Source organism: Gastrolobium bilobum, unplaced genomic scaffold (genome assembly GCF_033153095.1).
Source record: "Gastrolobium bilobum isolate Gb01-03AN ecotype WA unplaced genomic scaffold, APGP_CSIRO_Gbil_v1 utg30972, whole genome shotgun sequence".
NCBI classification, from domain to species: domain Eukaryota; kingdom Viridiplantae; phylum Streptophyta; class Magnoliopsida; order Fabales; family Fabaceae; genus Gastrolobium; species Gastrolobium bilobum.
The window spans coordinates 17266-41260 of record NW_026899984.1 but is presented as its reverse complement, the minus strand read 5'-3'; the positions used below and the strand labels follow the sequence as shown (position 1 = coordinate 41260).

The following is a 23995-nucleotide window of genomic DNA, read 5'->3' as shown; positions in this document are numbered from 1 at the left end:
AAGTTAATAAGTCAATTAGAATTGCATGTTATTCTTTCTTGTAAACTGAAACAATTTATAGGAGTAAAAGCATTTGCTGGATTAACTTTTATGGAGAATCCAAGTCCAAATTGTCTGTTCTTCTTATTATTGATTGTGATAATCTTTTAAATAATGTAAAGAAATACCAATGCCAGTAAGAGGTAGTGTAATTATGTTTGAGTTATGATCCTGTATGCAGTTCTTTTGTTTCAACAATATTGCAAATTTCTATTTCTTTTTCATCAAATTTTGTTACTTACTTTTTGCTCTATTTTTTCTTTGAAATGCAAATAGGATCAAAAGAACTGTTATTTTGAACTCAAATTAGTAGTAAAAATGGAAGAAGATGATGATTATGTGGAGTATGTTCCTGTGGCCAAGCGTCGGGCAATGGAAGCTCAGAAGATTCTCCAACGCAAAGGGAAGGCCTCTTGTGCCACTGATGATGATTTGGAGAAACTAAGAGTGGCTGAAACCAAGCCCAGTCTTCTGGTCAAGGCATCACAGTTGAAACGAGAACAACCGGAGATCAGTGTGACAGAGCAGATTGTTCAACAGGAGAAGGAAATGATTGAGAACTTGTCAGATAGGAAAACCCTTATGTCTGTTCGTGAATTAGCTAAGGGGATCACTTATACAGAACCTTTGCTTACAGGGTGGAAGCCGCCTTTGCATGTGAGAAGGATGTCTAAGAAGGAATGTGATTTGATTCGAAAGCAGTGGCATATATATACTAGTTGATGGTGAAGATATCCCACCCCCAATTAAGCTATGAAGTGATCGATTGGTATTTAACATTAGATGAGGCTGATCGATTGGTAGATTTGGGATTTGAAGATGACATAAGAGAAGTTTTTGATCACTTCAAAGCTCAAAGGCAGACTCTTTTATTTTCTGCCACTATGCCAACCAAAATTCAAAACTTTGCTAGAAGCGCTTTGGTGAAACCTATTATTGTCAATGTGGGACGGGCAGGGGCAGCAAATCTTGATGTAATCCAGGAGGTAGAGTATGTTAAGCAAGAGGCAAAAATAGTTTATCTCCTTGAATGCCTACAAAAAACCCCACCTCCCGTTCTAATATTCTGCGAGAACAAGGCTGACGTTGATGACATACATGAATATCTTCTCTTGAAAGGAGTGGAAGCCGTGGCTGTTCACGTAGGCAAGGATCAGGAAGAGAGAGAGTATGCCATTTCGGCTTTTAAGGATGGAAAGAAAGATGTGTTGGTTGCAACTGATGTTGCATCCAAAGGTTTGGATTTTCCTGATATTTAGTCATTAACTGTTGAGATATATAGTCCCACATTGGTTGTATGTGCAACTAATGTGGAGTTTATAAGGTCTTGGTCACTCTCACCCTTTGAACTAGCTTTTGGGGTGGTGTATCCCAAGGTTCTTTACATGGTATCAGAGCCTCGCCGCCGCCCACTTTCTCTCGTAGCCTTTCTTAGTACAGGTAGGCTGGTTCTTTACATGGTATCAGAGTTTCGCTGCTTGCCGCGCCTGTTGCATTGTCCACTCTCATGCCAGCTGAAATTGAAAATTATGTGCATAGGATTGGACGGACCGGAAGATGTGGCAAGACTGGTATAGCAGCAACATTTATAAACAAGAATCAAAGTGAGACAACATTGCTTGATTTGAAACACCTCTTGCAAGAAGCAAAATAAAGGATTCCCCCAGTTTTGGCCGAGCTGAATGATCCAATGGAAGATAATGAGGATATCACAGACATAAGTGGAGTCAAGGGATGTGCATATTGTGGTGGCCTTGGTCATCGCATCCGTGATTGTCCCAAATTAGAACATCAGAAGAGCATGGCAATCGCAAATAATAAAAAGGATTATTTTGGATCTGGAGGTTACAGAGGGGAAATTTGAAAGGTGCCGATCCCTTGTGTTCCAATTTTTTTTTAACACTACTGGGTTATGTATGTATTATATTTGCATTTTTTATATTTTGTACCTTAGAATATAATGAATTTCATTGCATTTGTACTGGTGCTTTTCATATGGTTGAATTGTAGTGTACAATATGTGTTGACTGAATTGTGGATTGATTTTCGCTTGTTTATGCTGTCTAGGATGCCTTCTGTTCTGGTGTTTTTTTTGCTAGAATGTTCATGTTACGATCTTGTTATGGGGACATTGTCACTTTGCAGTAATAGTAAATTCAATTTTTTTTTATTAAACAACCGTCTCTCTCACCCAAAACCTCAAACTGTTTAAGTGAAATCATTTTAATGGCACTTGAGTCGAGAAACTTCAGAGAGCTCAAATTGTTAGCTGATGTCACTTTAGAAGTTTTATATTAGATAAGAGCTGTTAATTAAAGCCATTTTAAAAGTTATATTAAACTTATCTAATAATATGGAATTATTTAATGGAATCAATGCGGGTGCAACACTAGCATTATAATTATATATTTTGAGAAGTATATAATTATAATATTAAAGTTAAATTTTTTTCTTCTCCAATATATATGTCAGCCGATATGTAATAATTATAAGAGTAAACACACTTTTTGGTCCCTGACAATATCTACGAAATCTTTTTTAGTTTCTGGCAATAAAAAGGACAAAATTGGTCTCTAACAGTATGTAAAAAGGGCCACGGAGGAGTTGACCTAAGGACTAACGTGGCCCTTTTTTCATAATTTTAGGGACCAGTTTGGTCATTCTTTATTACCAGGGACTAAAAAGAATTTCGCAGATATTGTCAGGAACCAAAAAGGGTGTTTACTTTAGTTATAATATTATCGTGCAACATTTAAAGGGTACAGATAGGATTCAAAGAATCTACACTGGGAGCATTTTAGCTATGATTATATGCATTTGCAATTGACCTGTAACGAATAGGAGAGGATCTTCATGTTTTGTTTCTGGCAAGTGGCAACATGGAAAAGCTAGGCGATAATCTTAGACCGTACACATTAATTATCCAAAATGCTTTCATATTCAATTAACCCCACAGGGAACCCATATCAGAAAACAAATTTAAGAATGACAAAAGAAACGGGCCCACAACAGGACCATTGGGCTTAAGAGTTGGGCCACTGGGTAAAAAGGAGCTATGATTGTGATGTGTGAAGTGAAGCAGAAGCCACCAACCACCAAGCTGGTCTCACTCGCTCTCATGGCCACAGAGACTGAAACATCATCTTCAACAGTGAACCATGTTGACGTTTTTTGGCATGAAGGGATGCTCAAACATGACACGGGAAATGGAGTGTTTGACACAGGAATGGACCCAGGCTTCTTGGACGTGTTGGAGAGACATCCTGAAAACTCAGATAGGGTTAGGAACATGGTCTCTATCCTCAAAAGAGGTCCTATCTCCTCTTACATTTCTTGGAACCTTGGTAGACCTGCTCTTATCCCTGAGCTTCTTTCTTTTCACACTCCTGGTACTATCTCTTTTGCCTCTTAATTTTAGCTTCTTTCTCATTTTCTGTTCCCATCATTTTGTATTAATATATTGGATATATTGCTACACTGTGCATAGATAGGGTGGTTTATGTTTTGGCTTAGATAAGGTAGGTATAAAATATTTCTGTTAGCATGTAAGTACAAATTATAAGTCTCGGCCTAGACCCTGTATCCTCTCTCTTAGATATTTAATAATTAAAAAAATTAAAATAATTGTAAAGAACCAATTCAACTCAAAAGCTTAAGTTATTGGATGAGACTATATTAATGGTTTTATATATCTCAACACGCCCCCTCATACGAAAGCCCGTTAGGCTTGAAGGGTGGACAATGCACAGGCCCACCTACCTGTGCGAAGAAAGAAATTCCACTTGAAATAAAGTGGGGCGGTGAGGATCGAACCCGGGACACGAGGCTTTGATACATGTAAAGAACCACTTCAACCCAAAAGCTTAAGCTATTGGATGAGGCTATATTAATGGTTTTATATATCTCAACAATAATATTATTTTATTATTCAAAATTATTAAAATAATAAGAGTAAATACCTTTTTTGGTCCTCAGCAAATTTCATGATGCCCATTTTAGTCCCTAGCAAATAAAAAGGCCTATTATGGTCCCTAAAAAATTCAAAATGGACCCATTTAGTTGAAATCGTGGTCCCTCACAAATTCAAAAAAGACCTATATTAGTCCCTAAAAGGACTAAAATGGGTCCATTTTGAATTTCTTAAGGACCACGATGGGCTTTTTTATTTGTTAGGGACTAAAACGGGCATCGTGAAATTTGCTGAGGACCAAAAATGGTATTTACTCAAATAATAATTTAGTTATTTTATTTAAAATAAATAATATAATATAGGTCGTCACCTTATAGACTTGACATGTAAAAGAAATTCTATGGCACGTTTTCTAAATAGATTTTTTTTTATATCTAAACATGTTCTATTTAACTATATATAATAGGCCGAGTCTGTCATGATGTAAGCCGAACTGTAGGCCCCTATTAAGTCTGTTGATCCATTTACACCTCTAATTGACATAACTGGTACAATCATAGAGGTTTTGTTTTGAGTATCCTCAATTTAGCAAAAAAAAAAAATGGGATTTTGGTAAAAATTTGTTCTTTGCATGCAAAATTGAAATTTTATTGATGTGGGTCCAGTCACATTAGCAAGCAGTTGCTAACATTGGAAGCAAAATTTTGGGGTTTGGGAGGATGGCAAATTTTTTATTTTTTAATTTTTAATTTTTAATTTTTGTGTTGGAGATAATTCCTGGGTTGAGATGAAACAGTGCATGATATAATTTTGAATGTTGTAATTTCCTAGAATATGTAAATGAACTTGTGGAAGCTGATAAAGAAGGTGGGAAGATGCTTTGTGCTGGAACATTCTTGAACCCTGGATCATGGGATGCTGCACTTCTTGCTGCTGGGACTACACTGTCTTCAATGCAGCATTTATTGGATGGGCATGGAAAAGTTGCTTATGCCTTGGTTAGGCCTCCTGGTCACCATGCTCAACCTTCTCAGGCTGATGGGTACTGTTTCCTTAACAATGCTGGTCTAGCAGTACAATTGGCTTTAGATTCTGGGTTTAAGAAGGTTGCAGTTATAGATATTGATGTTCATTATGGAAATGGCACAGCAGAGGGATTTTATCGATCTGATAAAGTTCTTACCATCTCTCTTCATATGAACCATGGATCATGGGGTCCATCTCATCCGCAGAGTGGATCTATTGATGAGCTTGGTGAAGGAGAAGGATATGGGTACAACTTAAACATACCTCTACCAAACGGAACTGGGGACAATGGATATATTTATGCCTTCAAAGAGTTGATCGTTCCATCAATCCAAAATTTTGAGCCTGATATAATAGTTTTCGTTATTGGACAAGACTCAAGTGCAGTAAGTTATTCTATTTATCATATTTTTCGGTTCCTGATTTATGATTTGGTCATAGTTAGCATTTTATTGGCAAGTTTGTTTAGACTTGATTTCATGCTATCAAAAGTCTCACCATGATGTGGATGTTCCCGGCTCGAACAGGATATTGTTATTAGAAGAAAGAATTAAAAAACTATATATTCATCACATCGATTACAAAAGGTATCTCTGATATATATACACAAGAGAATGAAAAGCAAAAAAGAATCTACTAACAAACTGTAACAAAATGAACCAAAGAAAAAGGCACCACTACTGCACGTGGTTTGTTACAACAGAAAAAGTAAGATAAGAATAAAACTATATCTAACTAATATTAATTCTCTAATCACAATCTTAACACTCCCCCTCAAGATGGAGAGTGTATATTCAACACTCCCATCTTGTCAAGCAATGTTTGAAATTATCCAGGAAATAATGGCTTGGTAAGCAAATCTGCCTGCTGTAGCTGAGAAGGAATATACATCACCTTTACCTCCTCTTTTGACACCTTTTCTCTAACCAAGTGACAATCTATCTCTATGTGTTAGTCCTCTCATGAAAAACTGAATTTTCTGCAATGTGTAGGGCTGCTTGATTATCACAAAAAATCAAGCAAGGTTCTTGATGCAGTATGCCAAAATCAAGCAAAAGAGATCGTAGCCAAATTAATTCACATGTCACATTAGTCATTGCTCTATACTCGGCTTCAGCTGATGATCTAGCCACTGTTGGTTGTTTCTTTGACTTCCAACTTATCAATGAGTCTCCTAGAAAAACACAAAAACCAGTAATTGATCTTCTAGTGTCTGTGCATGATCCCCAATCTGAGTCAGAAAAAGCTCTCAACTTCAATTGTCCAGAACTAGGGTAAAAAATGCCTTGTCCAACTGTCCCCTTGACATATTGCAGTAACCTATGAACAACATGAAGATGTGGTACCCTCGGATGAGCAAGAAACTGGCTAAGTTTATTTACAGCATATGACAAATCTGGTCTACTAATGGTTAAGTATAACAACCGTCCAATTAATCTCCTGTAAGAAACTAGATCATCTAACAAGTCACCCTCCTCTTGAGACAACTTGATATTCGGTTCCATTGGAGTGGCTTTGGACTTACAACCAGTAACTCCAGCATCTTTTAAAATCTGTAGTGCATATCCTCTTTGGCAAATGGAAATCCCTTTGCATGAACGTGCAACTTCCAATCCAAGGAAATACTTCAAATCACCAAGGTCCTTCAATTTAAATTGATTGTTCAATTAATCTTTCAGTTGCTGCACCTCTGTATCATTATCTCCAGCCACTATGATGTCATCTACATACACCAAAACAGCATGAAAACATCCGCTTTTGTTCTTAACAAAAAGAGAAGAATCTCCAATGGATTGTTTGAAACCATGAGTAATTAAAACCTGAGAAAATTTATGGAACCACTGCCTTGATGCCTGTTTAAGTCCATACAAGGACTTACGTAACTTACAAACCATATTTGATGAAACAGGCTCCCCCTCATGGAGATAACTGAGAGGTGGAACCATGTATACTTCTTCAGTTAACTCACCATGGAGAAAAGCGTTATTGATGTCTAAATGAGTAAGGGACCAGCCACGCAATGAGGCCAAAGCAAGCAATAAACGAACAGATGTTACCTTTGCTACTGAAGAGAATGTATCAAAAAAATCCACTCCCTCTTGTTGATTGAAACCTTGAGGCACTAAACGAGCTTTATAACGTTCCAGGGTACCATCTGCATGAAGCTTTACTTTGTAGACCCATTTGCAACTGATGGCCCTTTTGTTAGGTGGCAAGGGAACAAGAGACCAAGTTCCATTTGTCTCCAAAGCACTAATCTCCAATTTCATTGCTTGCTGTCATGAGGGAACTTTAACAGCTTCATAGAAAGAGGAAGGCTCTGGATGTAAAGTGACCGAGCCAATGAAAGCTGCATAAGAAGCGGAGAGGCGAGAACTTGAGAGAATAGACTCAAGAGGATGCTGTGTAGAAGATGGAACAGAGTAGCAATGATAGTCTCTTAAATGAGAAGGAGGATGAACATCTCTAGTGGAGGTTCTGCGAGTAGCAAGTGGCTGTGAAGGCAATTCAGAAGTCACGTCCATGATAGGAAGGGTGGAAGGTACTTGCATAGGCAAAACAGAATCATCAAATACAGTAGGAGAAGAATCAGGTAGATGCTTGAAAGGGAACTCATGCTCATGAAAAACAACATCCCTTGATATGAAGACTTTGTTGGTTGCCACATTCAACCCCTTGTAGGCTTTGTATCCTTGCGGATATCCAAGAAACACACCAGGAAAAGCTCGTGGAGAAAATTTGTGACGATCACGAGGCAATGTAGATACATAACATAGACACCTAAATGTCCGAAGATGTAAATAAGAAGGAGGCTTCCCCATCAGCACTTCAAAAGGAGATTTGTCAGTCAACAATGTAGATGGCAAGCGGTTGATTAAATACACAACCGTTTGTACACAGTCTGCCCAGTAACCAAGAGGTACATTTGACTGGAATTGGAGAGACCTTGCCACATTAAGCAAGTGTTGATGATTACGTTCTACCACAGCATTTTGCTGGGGCCTATCAACACAGGAATGGTAAGACATAATACCTTTTGTTTTGGAAAAATCAGAGAAATTAAATTCCGGAGCATTATCAAACCATACAGCCTTAATATTCACATGGAACTGAGTGTTAATCATAGTATGAAACTCAGGAAAAAATTGTAAAACATCAGATTTGGAGCGTAAGAAATAAAGCCAAGTATACCTACTACAATCATAACAATGGTTAAGAAATAACGAAAACCATCAACAGAGACAGGTGAAAAGGGACCCCATATATCCAAATGAACCAAATCAAAAGGTGAAGAACTCATGTTATTATTTGAAACAAAAGGCAAACGCCTCTGTTTAGACAAAGGACACACATTACAAAAAGTGTTTGGAATTGAAGACAAATCCAATAAAACATGTAAACGGGAAAAAGAGGGATGACCCAAACGCATGTGCCAGAGAGAGGATAATTTTGTGGATGAGACCTGTGCTTCAGGACCATTGGAGACGGCATGCAGGACATACAAATTACCTTGTCTCTCAGCCGTCCCAATCGTGTGGCCCATGGTAAGATCCTGCAAAACACACGAAGAGGATGAAAAAGAGATATTGAGTTTGAAGACAGATGTTAAACAACTGACAGATAAAAGATTATATGTAAAATCTGGCACATACAACGCAGATGGTAAAATTAAATTGGGAGATGTGCGGACAGAACCCAATCGTGGCACTGAAATAGAGGTCCCGTTGGGTAGATTGACAAAGAAATCAACAATAGGAGAAGAGGAAAGAAATTGCTTGAGGTCGCAACATACATGATGTGTTGCACCTGTATCTAAGATCCAGGCTGAAGAAGAAAATGAAGGTGACTCACCGGACACGTGTGCAACAGAGGAGTCAGAAGCGAAATCTACTGGAGGTGACTCAACGAAGGTGGAAGAGGTGTGAGTTGTGTGAGATGGAGACATTGACACGATGTTATGGGCTGGTGAAGTAGTGCCTGAAGAGTGGAGCAATGCTAGGAGTTGAGAGACTTGATTTGGGGTGAGATTTGGATTTGGGCCTATTGGACCAAAAGTAGAAAATGGCCCATCTGCTGAAACAGAAGCAGTGTAGTTGTGGCCCGAAATGGGACTAGTATTCCCTTGACCAGGATTGTTCTTCATCCTTCCCTTGAAACAGGTGGGTATCCATGAAGGCGGAAGCATTTTTCGATGGTGTGCTCTGTCATGGAACAATGAGTGCAAAATGGACGTCGAGGTTTTCCCGGCATCTGAGTGGCGTTGACAGTAGGCATAGATGAAGGGAACCCAACTGAATTGTGGCAATGAATGTTTCTCTGACGTTCTTCTTGCACAACAAGTGAGAAAACCCTACCAAGAGATGGTAATGGGTCCATAAGCAAGATCTGTGCTCGTGTAGAGGAGAAGGAGTCATTAAGACCCTTTAGAAATTGGAGGGAACGTTCTTGTTCTCTGTACAGAGTCCAAGCCTTCAATCCACCACAAGTGCAGGAAGGAAGAGGTTCAAATTCCTTTAACTCATCCCATAGTGTCTTTAATCGTGTATAATAGGTGTTCACATCAAGAGCTCCTTGAGTGAGTGTGGTGATTTGGGATTTCAATTGAAAAATCCTGGGACCATTCCCTTGCTGAAATCGTTCCTTGAGATCCACCCAGATCCCTGCTGTAGTGGGTATGTATAGGAGACTATCAGCAATCTCACGAGCAATGGAATTCAATAACCAAGAAGTGACCATGCTGTTGCATCGAATCCAAAAAGAAGAAAGTAAATCATCTGACTCTGGTTGAGGAAGAGATCCATCAACGAATTGGTATTTGTTCTTAGCAGTGAGAGCCATTGACATAGCCCTGTTCCATGTGTGGTAGTTCGTTCCAGTGAGAAGATGAGTGACAAGCACAAGACTTGGATGATCGGCATTGTGCTGAAAGTATGGACTGTTTGTGTCCTCAACCGGATTTGTGGTGGTGGGTTTCGGAGGTTGCTGGCCCTTGGCCATGGCAAAAAAAATCAGAGAAAAAATGGAAAGAACCTAGTAGCTCTTGATACCATATTAGAAGAAAGAATTAAAAAACTGTATATTCATCACATCGATTACAGAAGGTATCTCTGATATATATACACAAGAGAATGAAAGCAAAAAAGAATCTCCTAACAAACTGTAACAAAATGAACCAAAGAAAAAGGCACCACTACTGCACGTGGTTTGTTACAACAGAAAAAGTAAAAACTATATCTAACTAATATTAATTCTCTAATCACAATCTTAACAACTGTCTCCTGTGGAGGATATCTGTGGTTTATTTAAAAAAGAAATCAAAACATGATAAGATACTGGCATATGACTTTTAAGGGACGAACTTAGTTTCAACCATGATATGGGAACCTGAACAATTGCAAATTGAACCTAACCAAACAGTTGAAATGAATACAAACAAGGTTGAATTTGATAGTCCTAGAGGGAGGGAAAAAAGAGAGAAATGAACGAACTGTAAAACCTATATTCTGTGATTTCAAGAGCATATTTTGCTGAAATTTTAAAATATGTTACCCTCCAAAATGTAAACAGACCCCCCTGTGGTTGCAACCTACAACTACTCCACGGTCTAAGTTACTATGATCTGTTCATATGATAATCCCTAGATTATATATTATAGTTAAAAAAAAGCTGCATTTACTTACATTATATCCTGCATGTGCTTCAGTTTGATCCAAACGGAAGGCAATGCTTAACAATGGAGGGCTATAGAGAAATTGGGCGGATAGTTCATGGTCTTGCGACAAAGCACAGTGATGGACGCCTTCTCATTGTCCAGGAAGGTGGATATCATGTCACATATTCAGCATATTGTTTACATGCAACACTTGAAGGTGTTTTAAACCTACCATTGCCTCTGCTACTAGATCCTATTGCTTATTACCCAGAGGACGAGACATTTCCTATCAAAGTTGTAGAAGCCATTAAACAATTTCAAAAAGATAAAGTGCCCTTGTGGAGAACAGCTTAACTTTTTGACATACTTCCTCCAAAACATTATGTCAATGTTTGAACCTTCAATAGTTATAGAAAATGAGCTTAGATACTGAGTCAAAGTGTTTAAAATATATCTTTTAATTAAGAACAGCTTGTTAGGTTTTTGTAATTGTATTGTATTTGTATGTGTATATATAGATAGAGACTTTTAATTTTTGTTCTTATTATTATTATCATTATTATTTTGGCATATAAAAATTCAGGGAAAAGTTCACCAATACCCCTGTGGTTTGCTTCAGAATCATTAATGTCCCTGTGGTTTTTTTCTATCACATATGCCCCTGTACTTTGTAAAAAATAAAAAATCACAGGGGCATATGTGATAAAAAAACATACCATTTTGCAAACCACAGGGGCATATGTGATAGAAAAAAAATCACAGGGGCGTAAGTGATTCTGAAGCAAACCACAAGGGCATTGGTTAATTTTTCTCAAAAATTTAAGAAGTGGATAGTTTGCTCCGAGCCAATTGTATGTCACGCACTAGCTAATTTTTAAAAATGATATAGATTTTCTTTAAAAATTATGAAACAGTCTTAGTATTGGTTGAGTTTTTAAAAATAATACAATTTTAATGGTTGACTTTTATCCAATAGGTCTTTTGACACTGGCTTAATTTTTTTTTTTTTTTTTTGGCTCTGCCATTGTTTTGCTCCAGATTCAAACCAAGGCATAACTAACCGCAATTAGTGGATGCTTATTACTAGCACTAATTGAGTCCATACTTTAACATTGATGCAGTTAGATCTTACTAATGTACCAACCCTCATCGGTTCGTTGGAGGCACCATGGAAAAGGTGTAAACAAACATTGTCGGTGGTTTTGCACGCCAATGTAGTATGAGTATACCTAGCATGCTTTGATATGGCATGAGTAATTTGCTTTTACAAGACATTTTCAAGTGATTAATTAGATAGGCAATTCAAGTGACTAATTAGATATTTTCAAATAAGTTAAGCTTGGAAAATTGAGCCGAAAAGGTGCCGCCGACTGTGGAGTGAAAATTGGAGGAGGAATCTGTGTGGTGGACATACAACTTCTGTTTTTCACCCTTATTCTCCACTCAACTCACTTTTTCTCTCTTTGGGGCCTATGGTAAGGTAGGGGAGGAAAAGGGTGTGACTATCTCTTTGACTCTTTTGATGCTGGTCACTACATAGGAAACTTGGTCAAAAGAAGAAAGTTCGATTCATAAATCTAACACTAAAGAAAGAGCCAAGCGATTTGTTTTTCTTCTAAAGGCCTTATTTATATTCACGACGAGCACAATACAAATTTCAACGCAAGTGATTGATTGAGTCTACTTAAGAATTTCTCTAGTTGCAACAGTCAACATTGTCATTTTGACAAGCCCTTCGTTTCCGTTTTTTTCCGTTGGTGTTTTTCTATCTACATCTTAGATTTTGGTAAGTTAAAAAGAATAATATAACTTTGGATTCTGACAACTTGCAAGTATCAACGACTGTCCCACACATTAACATAAGACTTGTCAGCCTGCTTTGTCACTCATATCAGAATTGTTCCAAGTCAAGCACGTTTAATTATGGAATTCTTCCGTTATGAACTACCAAAAAGTAGATGCATCTTGTTAGTATAGGTAGTACCAATTAATTCTTATAAGTTATTCTCAACTGTACCGTCCCATACCAGCACAGTATCTGGAATCCCTCTCTTTTGGGTGTTGATTCGATTCATTCATGCATCCCCGTTGCTAGAAGCCTGCCAGGAGCCGCTCCTTGTTCTTGCCCTTTCGCACCAACAATCACTCCCCGTCCTCGTCAGCATCCGCGATGTTACATTGTGAATCCTTCTACTTGCTTAAATCTTTACTATGTTAGTGCTAAACCTGTCACTCGGGTCATATACTATTTGGGTACATTAGGCCATTGTCGGATGCTGTACCAACATAGAAAATTTCCATAACCCAACCATCACAATTTCGATTGTGTTATACCCCATCATTACATCAAATCTTCCTATAACTAGGAACAGGATTAAACTAACTACGGTTAGTTCTGGATGCAGCGAAGTTGCCCATTCTCATGGTATTTTTAGGTTAATTACTATGGAATAATGCTTTCTTAGTATAACAAGCCTAAAACTAAAGTAATATGCCTAAAGTTACTTAGGATGCTAAACAAAAGTAATATGCCTCAGGAATAGTAAATTTAAAGTCTAGAGAATATATGTCTGAACTGTGAAGTAAACTCTCTATATTATAAAATTCTAAATATCTTTGGTAATTAAAAACTCCAACTTCCAATTAAATTGCAATATCTTGTACTGGTTAGGCACAAAACTTCTCTTCCATCTTCCACCTTATTTCTTTGCAGAATCAATTTCTGTAAGTTCATGCATGTGACGGTCTTTATTCTAATTTCTAAGGAGATATACTACAATAAAAGCTAATAGTCTCCGAACTGTGAAAAACCAACAAAGTACAATTTTATTGGGAAAAAAAATTCTAAAGAACAAAAAAAAAAAAACTAAAAAAAATTCTAAAGAACAAAAAAAAAAAAACTAGCTTTTGAGCAATTATCAAAGCCACAAACTGCGGAGCCAAACTTACTGTGCTGTGTTGCTTATATAGATGCTGACCATAAAAAATCACAAGCAAAATCAATGTGGACCCACTTCATTCCTATGTGGAACACTGTCATCCACATGTTAATCCCAACAATTGGGACAAAATTATTGTTAGCTCTTTCTTTCCTTCTTTCTCTTACACCAGATTTTAACTACAAATCATGGCCAATAAAGGGTGATAGGAAAAAAATAAAAAAAAAATAAAGAAAGAAAAAGACACTGAAGGCAAGGTCTGTTCAGGGTTCATTCTTTCTCTAGTGAAGAGAAAAATAAAATGTAGAAGTTGAAGATATTCCACAATCCACTCCTTGTCCTCATCTCAATTTTGGAACTTCATTTCTACCTCCGAAGCATTGAATATTTTCTCAATAAAAGTATCTTTCTTTATGGCTAGCTCTTGGTAAGGGTAACTAACAAGCTCTCACATTCACACTCACTCACTCACACTATGTTCTGTGTTTTTTAGCTATCTTCTGAGTTTCTCTCTCTGGGTCTTGTAGCTAGTGTCTCGTTTTGGCCATGGAAGTCAGATATTGATCTTTCTCTCTCACATTCACACTCTCACTCTTATTAGGTGGGAAAGTTCCTTCCTTGATTACTGTTTGGCACTTTTTTCTCCTAGGTTAACCATGGAAGGTATCCAGATAGAAGTCTGCATCTTTCTCTTTTTTGGTCTCATTATTACAATGGCTCATGGTTCTACAAACCCAAATGATCTCAAAGTTATGAATGATTTCAGAAAAGGGTTGGAGAATCCAGAGCTTCTGAAATGGCCTGAGAATGGAGATGATCCCTGTGGCCCTCCTTCATGGCCTTATGTGTCCTGCTCTGGAGATAGAGTCAATCAGATTCAGGCTAAGAATCTGGGTCTTAAAGGATCATTACCTCAAAATTTCAACCAACTCTCAGAACTCTACAATTTGGGTCTTCAACGCAACAATCTTAGTGGGATGTTACCTACTTTTAGTGGATTATCCAAATTGGAATTTGCTTTCTTGGATTACAATGCATTTGATGCAATCCCATCTGATTTCTTTGATGGACTCAGCAGCATTCGTGTCCTGTCTTTGGAAGAAAATCCACTGAATGCTAGTAATGGGTGGTCATTTCCTGTGGATTTGGAAAAATCAGTGCAATTAACTAATCTTTCTCTGGTACATTGTAATTTAGTTGGACCATTGCCAGATTTTCTAGGCACATTGCCATCCCTCACAAGTCTGAGGCTTTCAGGCAACAGATTGTCTGGTTCCATTCCAGCTACTTTTACTCAATCTTCAATCCAGGTTTTGTGGTTGAATGATCAAGAGGGTGGTGGGTTGTCAGGCCCTATTGATGTTATTGCCTCAATGACTTTCCTAAGACAGCTTTGGTTGCATGGAAACCAGTTCACTGGGACAATTCCACAGAATATAGGAAATCTTACTTCCTTGCAGGAACTCAACCTCAACAGTAATCAACTTGTTGGCTTGATTCCAGAGTCCCTAGCAGATATGGACCTTGAGATACTGGTGTTAAATAATAACAAGCTAATGGGTCCTATACCAGAGTTTGCGGCTGCCAATTTTTCTTATGAGTACAATTTCTTTTGTCAACCTGAGCCTGGGCTTGAATGTGCCCCTCAAGTTACTGCACTGCTGGATTTTCTGGATAATCTGAATTACCCATCATTTCTCATTTCTGATTGGTCAGGTAATAAACCATGCACAGCCAGCCCAGGGCCTTGGTTTGGATTGAACTGCAATTCCAACTCGGAGGTAACTATAATCAATCTACCTAAGCACAAGCTCAATGGTACTCTAAGTCCTTCACTTGTCAAGTTAGATTCACTCCTTGAAATTAGACTTGCAGGAAATAATATAGCTGGTACAGTTCCTAGTGATTTTACTAAATTGAAATCTTTGAGGTTGTTGGATTTAAGTGATAACAATCTTGAGCCTCCATTGCCAAAATTTCATGATGATGTGAAGGTTATTATGGCGGGTAACCCTCTTCTTCCTAATCAAGCTGGAAGTCCTCCCATACCTATTAGCAGCCCACCACATGCAAATTCACCACCTTCACCACTCAACCCATCAAGTCCTCCTTCCTCTCATAAGCCTCATATTCCAAGTCAGAGTTCAAGCTCAAATCAATCCAAACCAAATGGTTTCAAAAGATTCAAAACAGTAGCAATAGTGGCTGGAGTTGCAGTCTTTGCATTTGTAGTTCTTTTGGTTGTTTATTTCTTTGTGTGCTGCTGGAAGAACAAAAAACCCTCCTTAGATGCTCCAAGTTCCATTGTGGTTCACCCTCGAGATCCATCTGATCCAGATAATGTGGTCAAAATTGCAGTTTCAAGCAACACCACTGGAAGCTTATCAGCAAAGACTGGGACAAGTTCTCTGAGTAACATTAGTGGTGAAACTTCAAACTCTCACCTATTTGATGCTGGCAACCTTGTCATCTCTGTACAAGTACTACGCAAGGTTACCAAGGATTTTGCTTCAGAAAATGAGCTAGGCCGTGGTGGGTTTGGAACTGTTTACAAGGGAGAACTAGAAGATGGGACAAAAATAGCAGTGAAGAGAATGGAGCATGGTGCTATTTACAGTAAGGCGCTGGAGGAGTTTGAAGCTGAAATAGCTGTTCTTTCCAAGGTCCGTCACCGACATCTGGTATCCCTCTTGGGGTATTCAATTGAAGGCAATGAAAGACTTTTGGTTTATGAGTATATGCCTCTTGGTGCTCTAAGCCAACATCTTTTTCATTGGAAAAGCTTGAACTTGGAGCCTTTGTCTTGGTCAAAGAGGCTCGCAATAGCACTAGATGTTGCTAGAGGGATAGAATACCTTCATGGTCTTGCCCGCCAGACCTTTATCCATCGAGATCTCAAGTCTTCTAATATTCTACTAGGTGATGATTTTCGGGCAAAAGTTTCGGATTTTGGTTTGGTGAAGCTTGCCCCGGATGGTGAGAAATCTGTAGTAACCAAGCTTGCTGGGACATTTGGATACCTTGCCCCTGAATATGCAGGTATTGCCTTGCTTTAAATCACCTCTTCCTTCTGACCACCAAACAATTGTAGAAATTGAGCATTGACTGCATGGTTTAGTGTAATTATGAACAGAATCACTATGCTCTCTGTGTAGTTAGTTTATATTCAGTTACAATATTCTTAAAATGAAACGTCTTAGTAGTGTGTAAAAGGTCTTTGTTTTAGTGTTTGTTTTTTGAAAAAAGAAAATGTTAACAAGAAAATGACATCTAATTATATGTTCAGTGAGTTCAATGTTTCAGAAATTGTCAGCAACATGATCCTTCCTTGTATCCCTCATCTAATAGTTCAGTTCAGACCATTGCATCATACTTATCTTGCATCTACAATTTTTTTAAGTCTTCTAGTAGTCTTAGTTTGATGCACCTAGCTTAAAATCATATACTATGTTTCTTTGTGTGTTTCAGTGATGGGGAAAATCACCACAAAAGTTGATGTGTTCAGCTATGGTGTGGTGTTAATGGAACTTCTGACTGGACTAATGGCGCTTGATGAGAGCCGGTCAGAGGAAAGCCGGTACTTGGCTGAATGGTTTTGGAGAATTAAATTGAGCAAAGAAAAGCTTATGGCTGCCATTGATCCAGTTTTGGAAGCAACTGAAGAGACTTTTGAGAGTATAACCATTGTAGCTGAACTTGCTGGACATTGCACTGCTAGGGAAGCAAACCATAGGCCAGATATGAGTCATGCAGTCAATGTACTATCAGCATTAGTGGAAAAATGGCGACCAGTTGATGATGAATTAGATTACTACTCTGGCATTGACTACACTCAACCACTTCCCCAAATGTTGAAAATTTGGAAGGAAGCAGAAAGCAAAGAGTTTAGCTATACTGCTAGTCTTGAAGATAGCAAAGGCAGTATTGCAGCTAGGCCTATTGGGTTTGCTAACTCCTTTACCTCTGCTGATGCTCGATGATTTAGAAGTAACTTCAGTGCAATTTGTGCGTCCTGTTGCTATGTCCTTAATAAAATTCACTTGGATTCACCATGTCTGTTTCGGCAGCTAAAAGGCATAAATCATTTGTTTCTGGTCTTTGTGTTGTTTTTGGACATTAACATACTTCAAAGTACCATACGAAGATGTAGATAAATATTATTTTGGTCTTTCTGTTGTTTCTGCTGCTAAAACGCATATTATTTTTTGATGGGGTCTCGTGGCACAAGGATGGTATTGTTGCCATTTGTCCTAGGTTGTCATATATTCAAATCATGTAATCAAGGGTAAAACCGCCTCCCAGATAACAGAGTGGGAACATTTTAGTACCAGGTTACCCTTTTTTTAGTAATGAGTCTGTGCGACAAAAAAACTATAGCTTGCACATTCATAAAAAATACTATATCCTTTTCTTGTGGTATCCATGTCATGCGAGTTTTGATTATTGTATTGAAATGCTTAGCAATAAGCCAATAACATAGCTTGCATATTACAAATGTAATACCAAAACGAAGAGTTACCTGAATTATTTTCTACCTACATGAATAAATAAAATCTGATAGAAATAGTTCAATTCCTGGTTAGAAAGAACGAAACGTAAAAGGAAATAGAAATAAGTATTGAGATTCTCAGTAACCTTGATCCGACAAATTTTCTTACAAATAAAATAAAAACAACTAATACGATTTGTGCTAGTTGGCACTAAGCGTTATTCAAAATATAAATTAATTAAAATATTTTCCTTCTCTGATTATCCCTTGTTCTGTTCTCCTTATTTATCCTCACAAAAAAAGAAGCGCAATCCTAAAGAGGGGACATTGATTTTTGAGAAGAATGATCCTTCCTGCATGCACTGCTACCCCAATACAACATGTTCAGCCTACAAAACCAGCTTCACCAATTCCACTCCCAAATCAATCTCATTCTACCTTTTCTCCCACAAACCCCAACAAGAACCAAAGCCTCTCCCTAAAACACAACACCAAATACATCGACCCCACCATAGCATGGACATCCTCCATAGCTCAACACTGCCGAAGTGGTCGAAGTGGCCACTTGGTTGAAGCTGCTTCTGAGTTCGTGCGCATGAGAGAGGCTGGGGTTGAACCCAATCACATCACTCTTATCACGCTTCTCTCTGCTTGCGCTCACTGTCGCTCACCCATTAGTATCTCCTTTGGAGCTGCCATACATGCACACGCTCGCAAATTGGGCTTGGACATGAACGATGTCATGTTGGGCACTGCACTGATTGACATGTACGCTAAATGCGGTCGTGTTGATTCAGCTAGGCTTGTGTTCGATCAAATGGGTTTCAGAAATTTGGTGTCTTGGAACACGATGATTGATGGGTATATGAAGAATGGGGAAATTGAAGATGCCCTCCACCTGTTTGATGAATTGCCCGTGAAGAATGTTATTTCATGGACTGCGCTTATTGATGGGTTTGTGAAGAAAGATTGTCATGAAGAAGCCTTGGATTGCTTTCGAGAAATGCAGCTGGCTGGTGTGGCCCCTGATTATGTAACTGTTATTGCTGTTCTTGCTGCGTGTGCCAACTTGGGTGCACTCGGTCATGGCTTGTGGGTACATCGACTTGTGATGACAAAAGATTTCAGGGACAATGATAGAGTTTCCAACACGTTGATAGACATGTATTCTCGATGTGGATGCATAGAGCTTGCTCGTCAAGTGTTTGACAGAATGCCCCGGCGAACCATGGTATCGTGGAACTCGATCATTCTGGGTTTTGCTGTTAATGGGCAAGCAGATGAGGCTGTGAGTTTTTTCAATTCAATGAAGAAGGAAGGGTTCGAGCCAAATTCAGTGAGCTACACAGTTGCGCTCTCGGCTTGCAGTCACGCTGGATTAATTGATGAGGGACTCAGAATTTTTTATAACATGAAGAGAGTTAGTAGAATTGCCCCTAGAATTGAACATTATGGTTGCCTAGTGGATCTCTATAGTAGAGCTGGGAGGTTGGAGGAGGCATTGCATGTGATCAAGAATATGCCCATGAAGCCAAATGAAGTGGTGTTGGGGTCATTGCTTGCTGCTTGTAGGACTCAAGGGGACGTTGAGTTAGCTGAAAACGTGATGAAATATCTTGTTGAATTAGACCCTGAGGGACATTTCAATTATGTGCTTCTTTCTAACACATATGTAGCTGTTGGAAATTGGGATGGTGCGAGCAAGGTTAGGAGGGCAATGAAGGACCGTGGTATACATAAGAACCCTGGCTTTAGTTCCATTGAGATTGATTCCAGCATTCACAAATTTGTGGCTGGTGATAAATCTCATGAGGAGAATGACTATATTTACGCAGCGCTGGATTTTCTGTCTTTTGATCTGCAATTATGTGGATATGTTCCCGATTTCTCTGGAAAAGAATCTTACGAAGACGATTGATTTTTGTAATTGAGTTCAAGAAAGTGATTGATTATAAAAATGTGCTCTTTTTATAAGCTTACCAATAAAAAAAAATTGCAAACTAAATTGTTTATATGCTATGTGGCAAATTTGGAAGACATGGTCAATTGGTTATTGCGTCTCAGATTAAATACCCAAAATATAAAGATATTAAAGAATGAAGACATAAAGTATGACCCTGCATGATAAGTGAATGTGCTTAACCTTTCTGCCGGATGCTTTGTCTCATAATATGAGCAAATACCATGAAGAATAAGTTCAAATTGACGATGCAACATTCAGTTACTTCCCATAAAACATCTCTGCAAATCTCTCAGCCACCTCAACCTTCCCATGAATTTTACAGGCCCCCAACAAGGCACCTCGCAAAGTTTCATCGGGCTCAAACTCCATTCTCAAAATTAACATCTCTGCTTCCTCAACTAGGCCAACCCTCCCCAACATGTCCACCATACATGTATAATGTTGCACCCCAGGTTTCACCCCAAACCTCACCTCCATCAGCTCAAAATATTCCCTTCCCTTTTCTATAAAACCCCCATGACTACATGCTGTCAAAACTGCAGTAAAAGTCACACCATCTGGCCTAACTCCAGCCTCCACCATTCTATCAAACAGTTCAAAAACCTCTCCAAACTTGCCATGCATTCCATAACCCGCGATCATCGTTGACCAAGTAACCTCATTCTTTTGCCGCATTCCATCAAACACTTTGCGTGCACAAGTTAAATGGCCGCACTTGGCATACATGTTTATCAAAGCATTCGAATTCGCCAAATCTAATGCAAACCCATTAACCAGAACAGCTCCATGGACTTGTTGACCAAGCCGTAGAGCCAGTAACCCAGCGCAAGATTTGAGCACAACGGGTAAGGTATGGCGATCGAAGGGTTTATAGGCAAGAAGCATTTGGCGGAAGAGGGAGAGGGACTGGGAGAACAAGTTGAGAGAGGAATAGGCTCTGATGAGGGAGTTGAAGAGAAAAGTGGGTCGGCGATTGGTGAAGGAGAAGAGTATATTGGCTTGGTGCAATTGGGCACATGAAGTATAGGAAAATACAAGCTTGCTTCGAATGAAGTCATGACTTGAAATGCCTAGGGTAATGGTGCAAGCGTGGATTCGTTTGAGATTCTTCAAGTGCTTTGAGGAAGAGCAAGTGTCAAGAAGAGTGGCATAGAAGGGTATGAGTTGCTCATGTTTAGCCATTACCTTAACCCAAAAAATACAAAACCAAAGTCATATCTTATGCACAACAGTGACTAATTTCTGTTCTGTAATTTCATTTGGAAGCTTTATATAAATAAGAAAAAGGAAATTACTTTTCTTATGTTGGATAATAGAAGTACTATTTCCTACACTCATATTTTTTAAATAGGTTCCACAAAAAATAATTTCTCTCACCTCCAACTTTTTTCTTTTTCTTATTTATTATTTTAGTAAAAGATAATATTTCTCTTATACAACATAAGAATAGTATTACTCTAAGAAAAAAATGTGAGTGTCATGTTACGTTACATATTTTATGTCATGTTATAGACACAACAAAATGATATCCATATTTTTTTATTTTTTTTAATGAAACCCGTATATTTTTATGTCTAGGGCATGACATAGAATGTGTCTTGTAACATGATACTTATATTTTTCTATAAAGAAAGAAATTTATGTTTCTAGTATTTACACATACATAAAAATATATAAATCTATCTCAAAGATAAAATTATCTACTATATGACATAAGAAATATTGATCCTATAAAAAAAACTTGATTAATAATATTTAGCATACAGAGAGAAAATGAAATCCTTAAAAATATCCTCTTTTGTCAACATGGGCAGAGAGAATATTTTGCCAAATTTGCTTATGGGTTAGTATTTGTTCTCATTGGTGGGTTTGTTATATTGGACAAGCTATTGGCGTATTTTTTTAGAAAGGAAATGATTCACTTGCGTCACCCTAGTGACATTGCTGTCACATCCTACTTATATCGTCAGCATGAGCATACATTTGAGAATAACAGCTCCAGGTTAGTTATTACAAAGATGGATATCTGCAGGTACATATTTTTGTAGATTTCGGGTGAAAGGAGACAAAACACATCATGTCACTATTGTTTCTGTCCAACCATGAATTAGCTGTATTTCATGATAAGGGATTTTTTCGTCTAATATAAAAAAAAGTTCTCTTATGTCAAGAGATAAATAAAATGAATCCTACCAAATAAAAAAAAACACATTTTTTGAAGTGAGAGTAGTATGATTTCCCTTCGTGAAAAAAGCCAAAAGATAAATTAATAGCATTCACTTGATTTCCTTTACTTTTTTACTACTTTACTAATTCAGTATCGTCATATTTCAGTGCTTTTTAGCTTACTTCACTTAAATTTGCTTTTGCTTAACAAGATTTGGTTCGATTCATCGGCTGAGGACCTTGCCTTGGGATATATCATGATAATCAAAATTTACTACATGCCCTTAAACACTGCTTAATCAACATATAAAAAGAAGAACGGAAACAAGCTGACATATATTCTAATAGACATATATCCTAATACAAGTCACAACTGAAGTACTACACATAGACTGCTAACTATGAAGTAGATGTTTACACTGATAACAAAACCTAGGCCAAGAACACACAAGTGATTTCCTTTAGGAAGTTTAAGGGGTTTCAGGCTTTTTGGGGCTGCCACCGTTATGATGCAGGGGGTCTGGACCAGAAGGAACCTTCCTCAACTCCCAACTCGGTGCCTTTTCATCATGTTTGATGCTTGAGGATCCTTGTAGCCTAACCTTCAAAGTAGTTTGCTTATCTTTCAAGGTAGACAACACCTGCACAAGCAGAGTGTTATAGTAATGTAGAATATCCCAGACCAAAAACAAAAAAAAAATATCTTAAAAAAAAAAGAAAAATCTTACTCATGTTATGATCCTATAAAAACTTAAGGTAAGAAAAAAAATCCCTGGTTTCTTTGAATATGTTATGTGTATGCTAGAAGTCAATAATACAGTAACTGACCTTCCTATTCCGAATCTCCTTGAGACCAGCTACATTAGTTCTAAAGCCTGCATAAGCAGAACTATAGTCTGCCAGTAAACAAACATTTCATCAATGCTTAGACTCTAGCTACTAACATGAATGAAATAATACACAGTTTAACTCATGAAGTTCATGAAATAGTGACAGAATGAAGAAAAGAACCCAAACAAACCAGAAGTCTCCCTCATAAAATGCAAGCACAAAAGCACCAGCAAAATGACAGTGGTAAGGATGAGTTTTGATGCCATTGGAGAAAAGTTTAAACTTTGGCTAGCACAGGGTACCAAGTTTTGCATGCAAGTGGAGAAAGCAAGGAAGAGAACAAGTGTTCTACGAGGTGAAGAAGAGTGTCATAATCCACAAATTTATAGTGCTTTGATTCAAGGATTTGAATGATGGCTCATGCAGCCATTTTCTAAAGAAATGATTAAAGACATCTATGCGTAACATTTAAGGGAGTATTGTGTGATATGTTGTAATAGATAATTTTATTTCCTACACATATAAAAATATGTAGGACTTATATTTTCTTTTTTTTTCTCTTTCATTTTCACATGATTTCATAGACCATATTTTTATGTGTATATAATAGATAAAATTATCTCCTGCGATATAAGAAATATTAATCCCAACATTTAATTATTGCAAAATCTCTATTTAGCTCTGCTCTCTCTCTCTGCGTGTGACAGCGCCGTCTTATGTGGTTGTCGAGCCACCTGAAAATCACCTGGCAGGGGCCAATGCAAATCACTATCCTAGATATATGATGTCAAAACTGAAAAAAGCAAAATGAACCAACGTCATGTTTCCTTCTAAGTCTGCAATTCTTTTCGGGACGTGGCTCTCCCATATCTAATTCTCTCTGCTTCACTATCTGTTTACATGCACAACTTTTTTTTTTTTTTTTCTTTCTTTCTTTGGGTTGTTCAAGAGAAAAAATTTTCATACGAGAATCACGATT

At 37.9% G+C, this 23995-nt stretch overlaps 6 protein-coding genes and 1 pseudogene across 6 annotated transcripts; 5 read left to right on the top strand and 2 right to left on the bottom strand.

The window, feature by feature from the left end:
* The first annotated feature begins 351 nt into the window (after nucleotides 1-351).
* On the top strand, nucleotides 352-1931 carry LOC133294637 (DEAD-box ATP-dependent RNA helicase 35-like; annotated as a pseudogene).
* A 1226-nt stretch (nucleotides 1932-3157) lies between these two features.
* On the top strand, nucleotides 3158-11051 carry LOC133294632 (histone deacetylase 8). The gene is made up of 3 exons (XM_061493336.1): nucleotides 3158-3428; nucleotides 4781-5361; nucleotides 10680-11051. The coding sequence occupies exons 1-3, from the start codon at nucleotides 3158-3160 to the stop codon at nucleotides 10980-10982; spliced, it is 1155 nt and encodes a 384-aa protein (XP_061349320.1). The 3' UTR covers nucleotides 10983-11051.
* A 2899-nt stretch (nucleotides 11052-13950) lies between these two features.
* Nucleotides 13951-17863, top strand: LOC133294633 (receptor protein kinase TMK1). The gene is made up of 2 exons (XM_061493337.1): nucleotides 13951-13994; nucleotides 17036-17863. Exon 2 carries the CDS (start codon nucleotides 17038-17040, stop codon nucleotides 17545-17547), a length of 510 nt encoding a protein of 169 aa, XP_061349321.1. The 5' UTR covers nucleotides 13951-13994; nucleotides 17036-17037; the 3' UTR covers nucleotides 17548-17863.
* Nucleotides 14281-16623, top strand: LOC133294636 (receptor-like kinase TMK3). The gene has a single exon (XM_061493342.1). The coding sequence runs from the start codon at nucleotides 14281-14283 to the stop codon at nucleotides 16621-16623; it is 2343 nt and encodes a 780-aa protein (XP_061349326.1).
* Nucleotides 17864-18399: 536 nt separating the features above from the next.
* LOC133294642 (pentatricopeptide repeat-containing protein At1g05750, chloroplastic-like) lies at nucleotides 18400-19974 on the top strand. The gene has a single exon (XM_061493348.1). The coding sequence runs from the start codon at nucleotides 18400-18402 to the stop codon at nucleotides 19972-19974; it is 1575 nt and encodes a 524-aa protein (XP_061349332.1).
* A 258-nt stretch (nucleotides 19975-20232) lies between these two features.
* On the bottom strand, nucleotides 20233-21201 carry LOC133294643 (pentatricopeptide repeat-containing protein At1g03540-like). The gene has a single exon (XM_061493349.1). It carries the CDS (start codon nucleotides 21199-21201, stop codon nucleotides 20278-20280), a length of 924 nt encoding a protein of 307 aa, XP_061349333.1. The 3' UTR covers nucleotides 20233-20277.
* Nucleotides 21202-22655: 1454 nt separating this feature from the next.
* On the bottom strand, nucleotides 22656-23282 carry LOC133294631 (protein CLAVATA 3). The gene is made up of 3 exons (XM_061493335.1): nucleotides 23207-23282; nucleotides 23014-23081; nucleotides 22656-22826 (listed from the first exon to the last, which is right to left on the bottom strand). The coding sequence occupies exons 1-3, from the start codon at nucleotides 23280-23282 to the stop codon at nucleotides 22656-22658; spliced, it is 315 nt and encodes a 104-aa protein (XP_061349319.1).
* Between the last annotated feature and the right edge of the window lie 713 nt (nucleotides 23283-23995).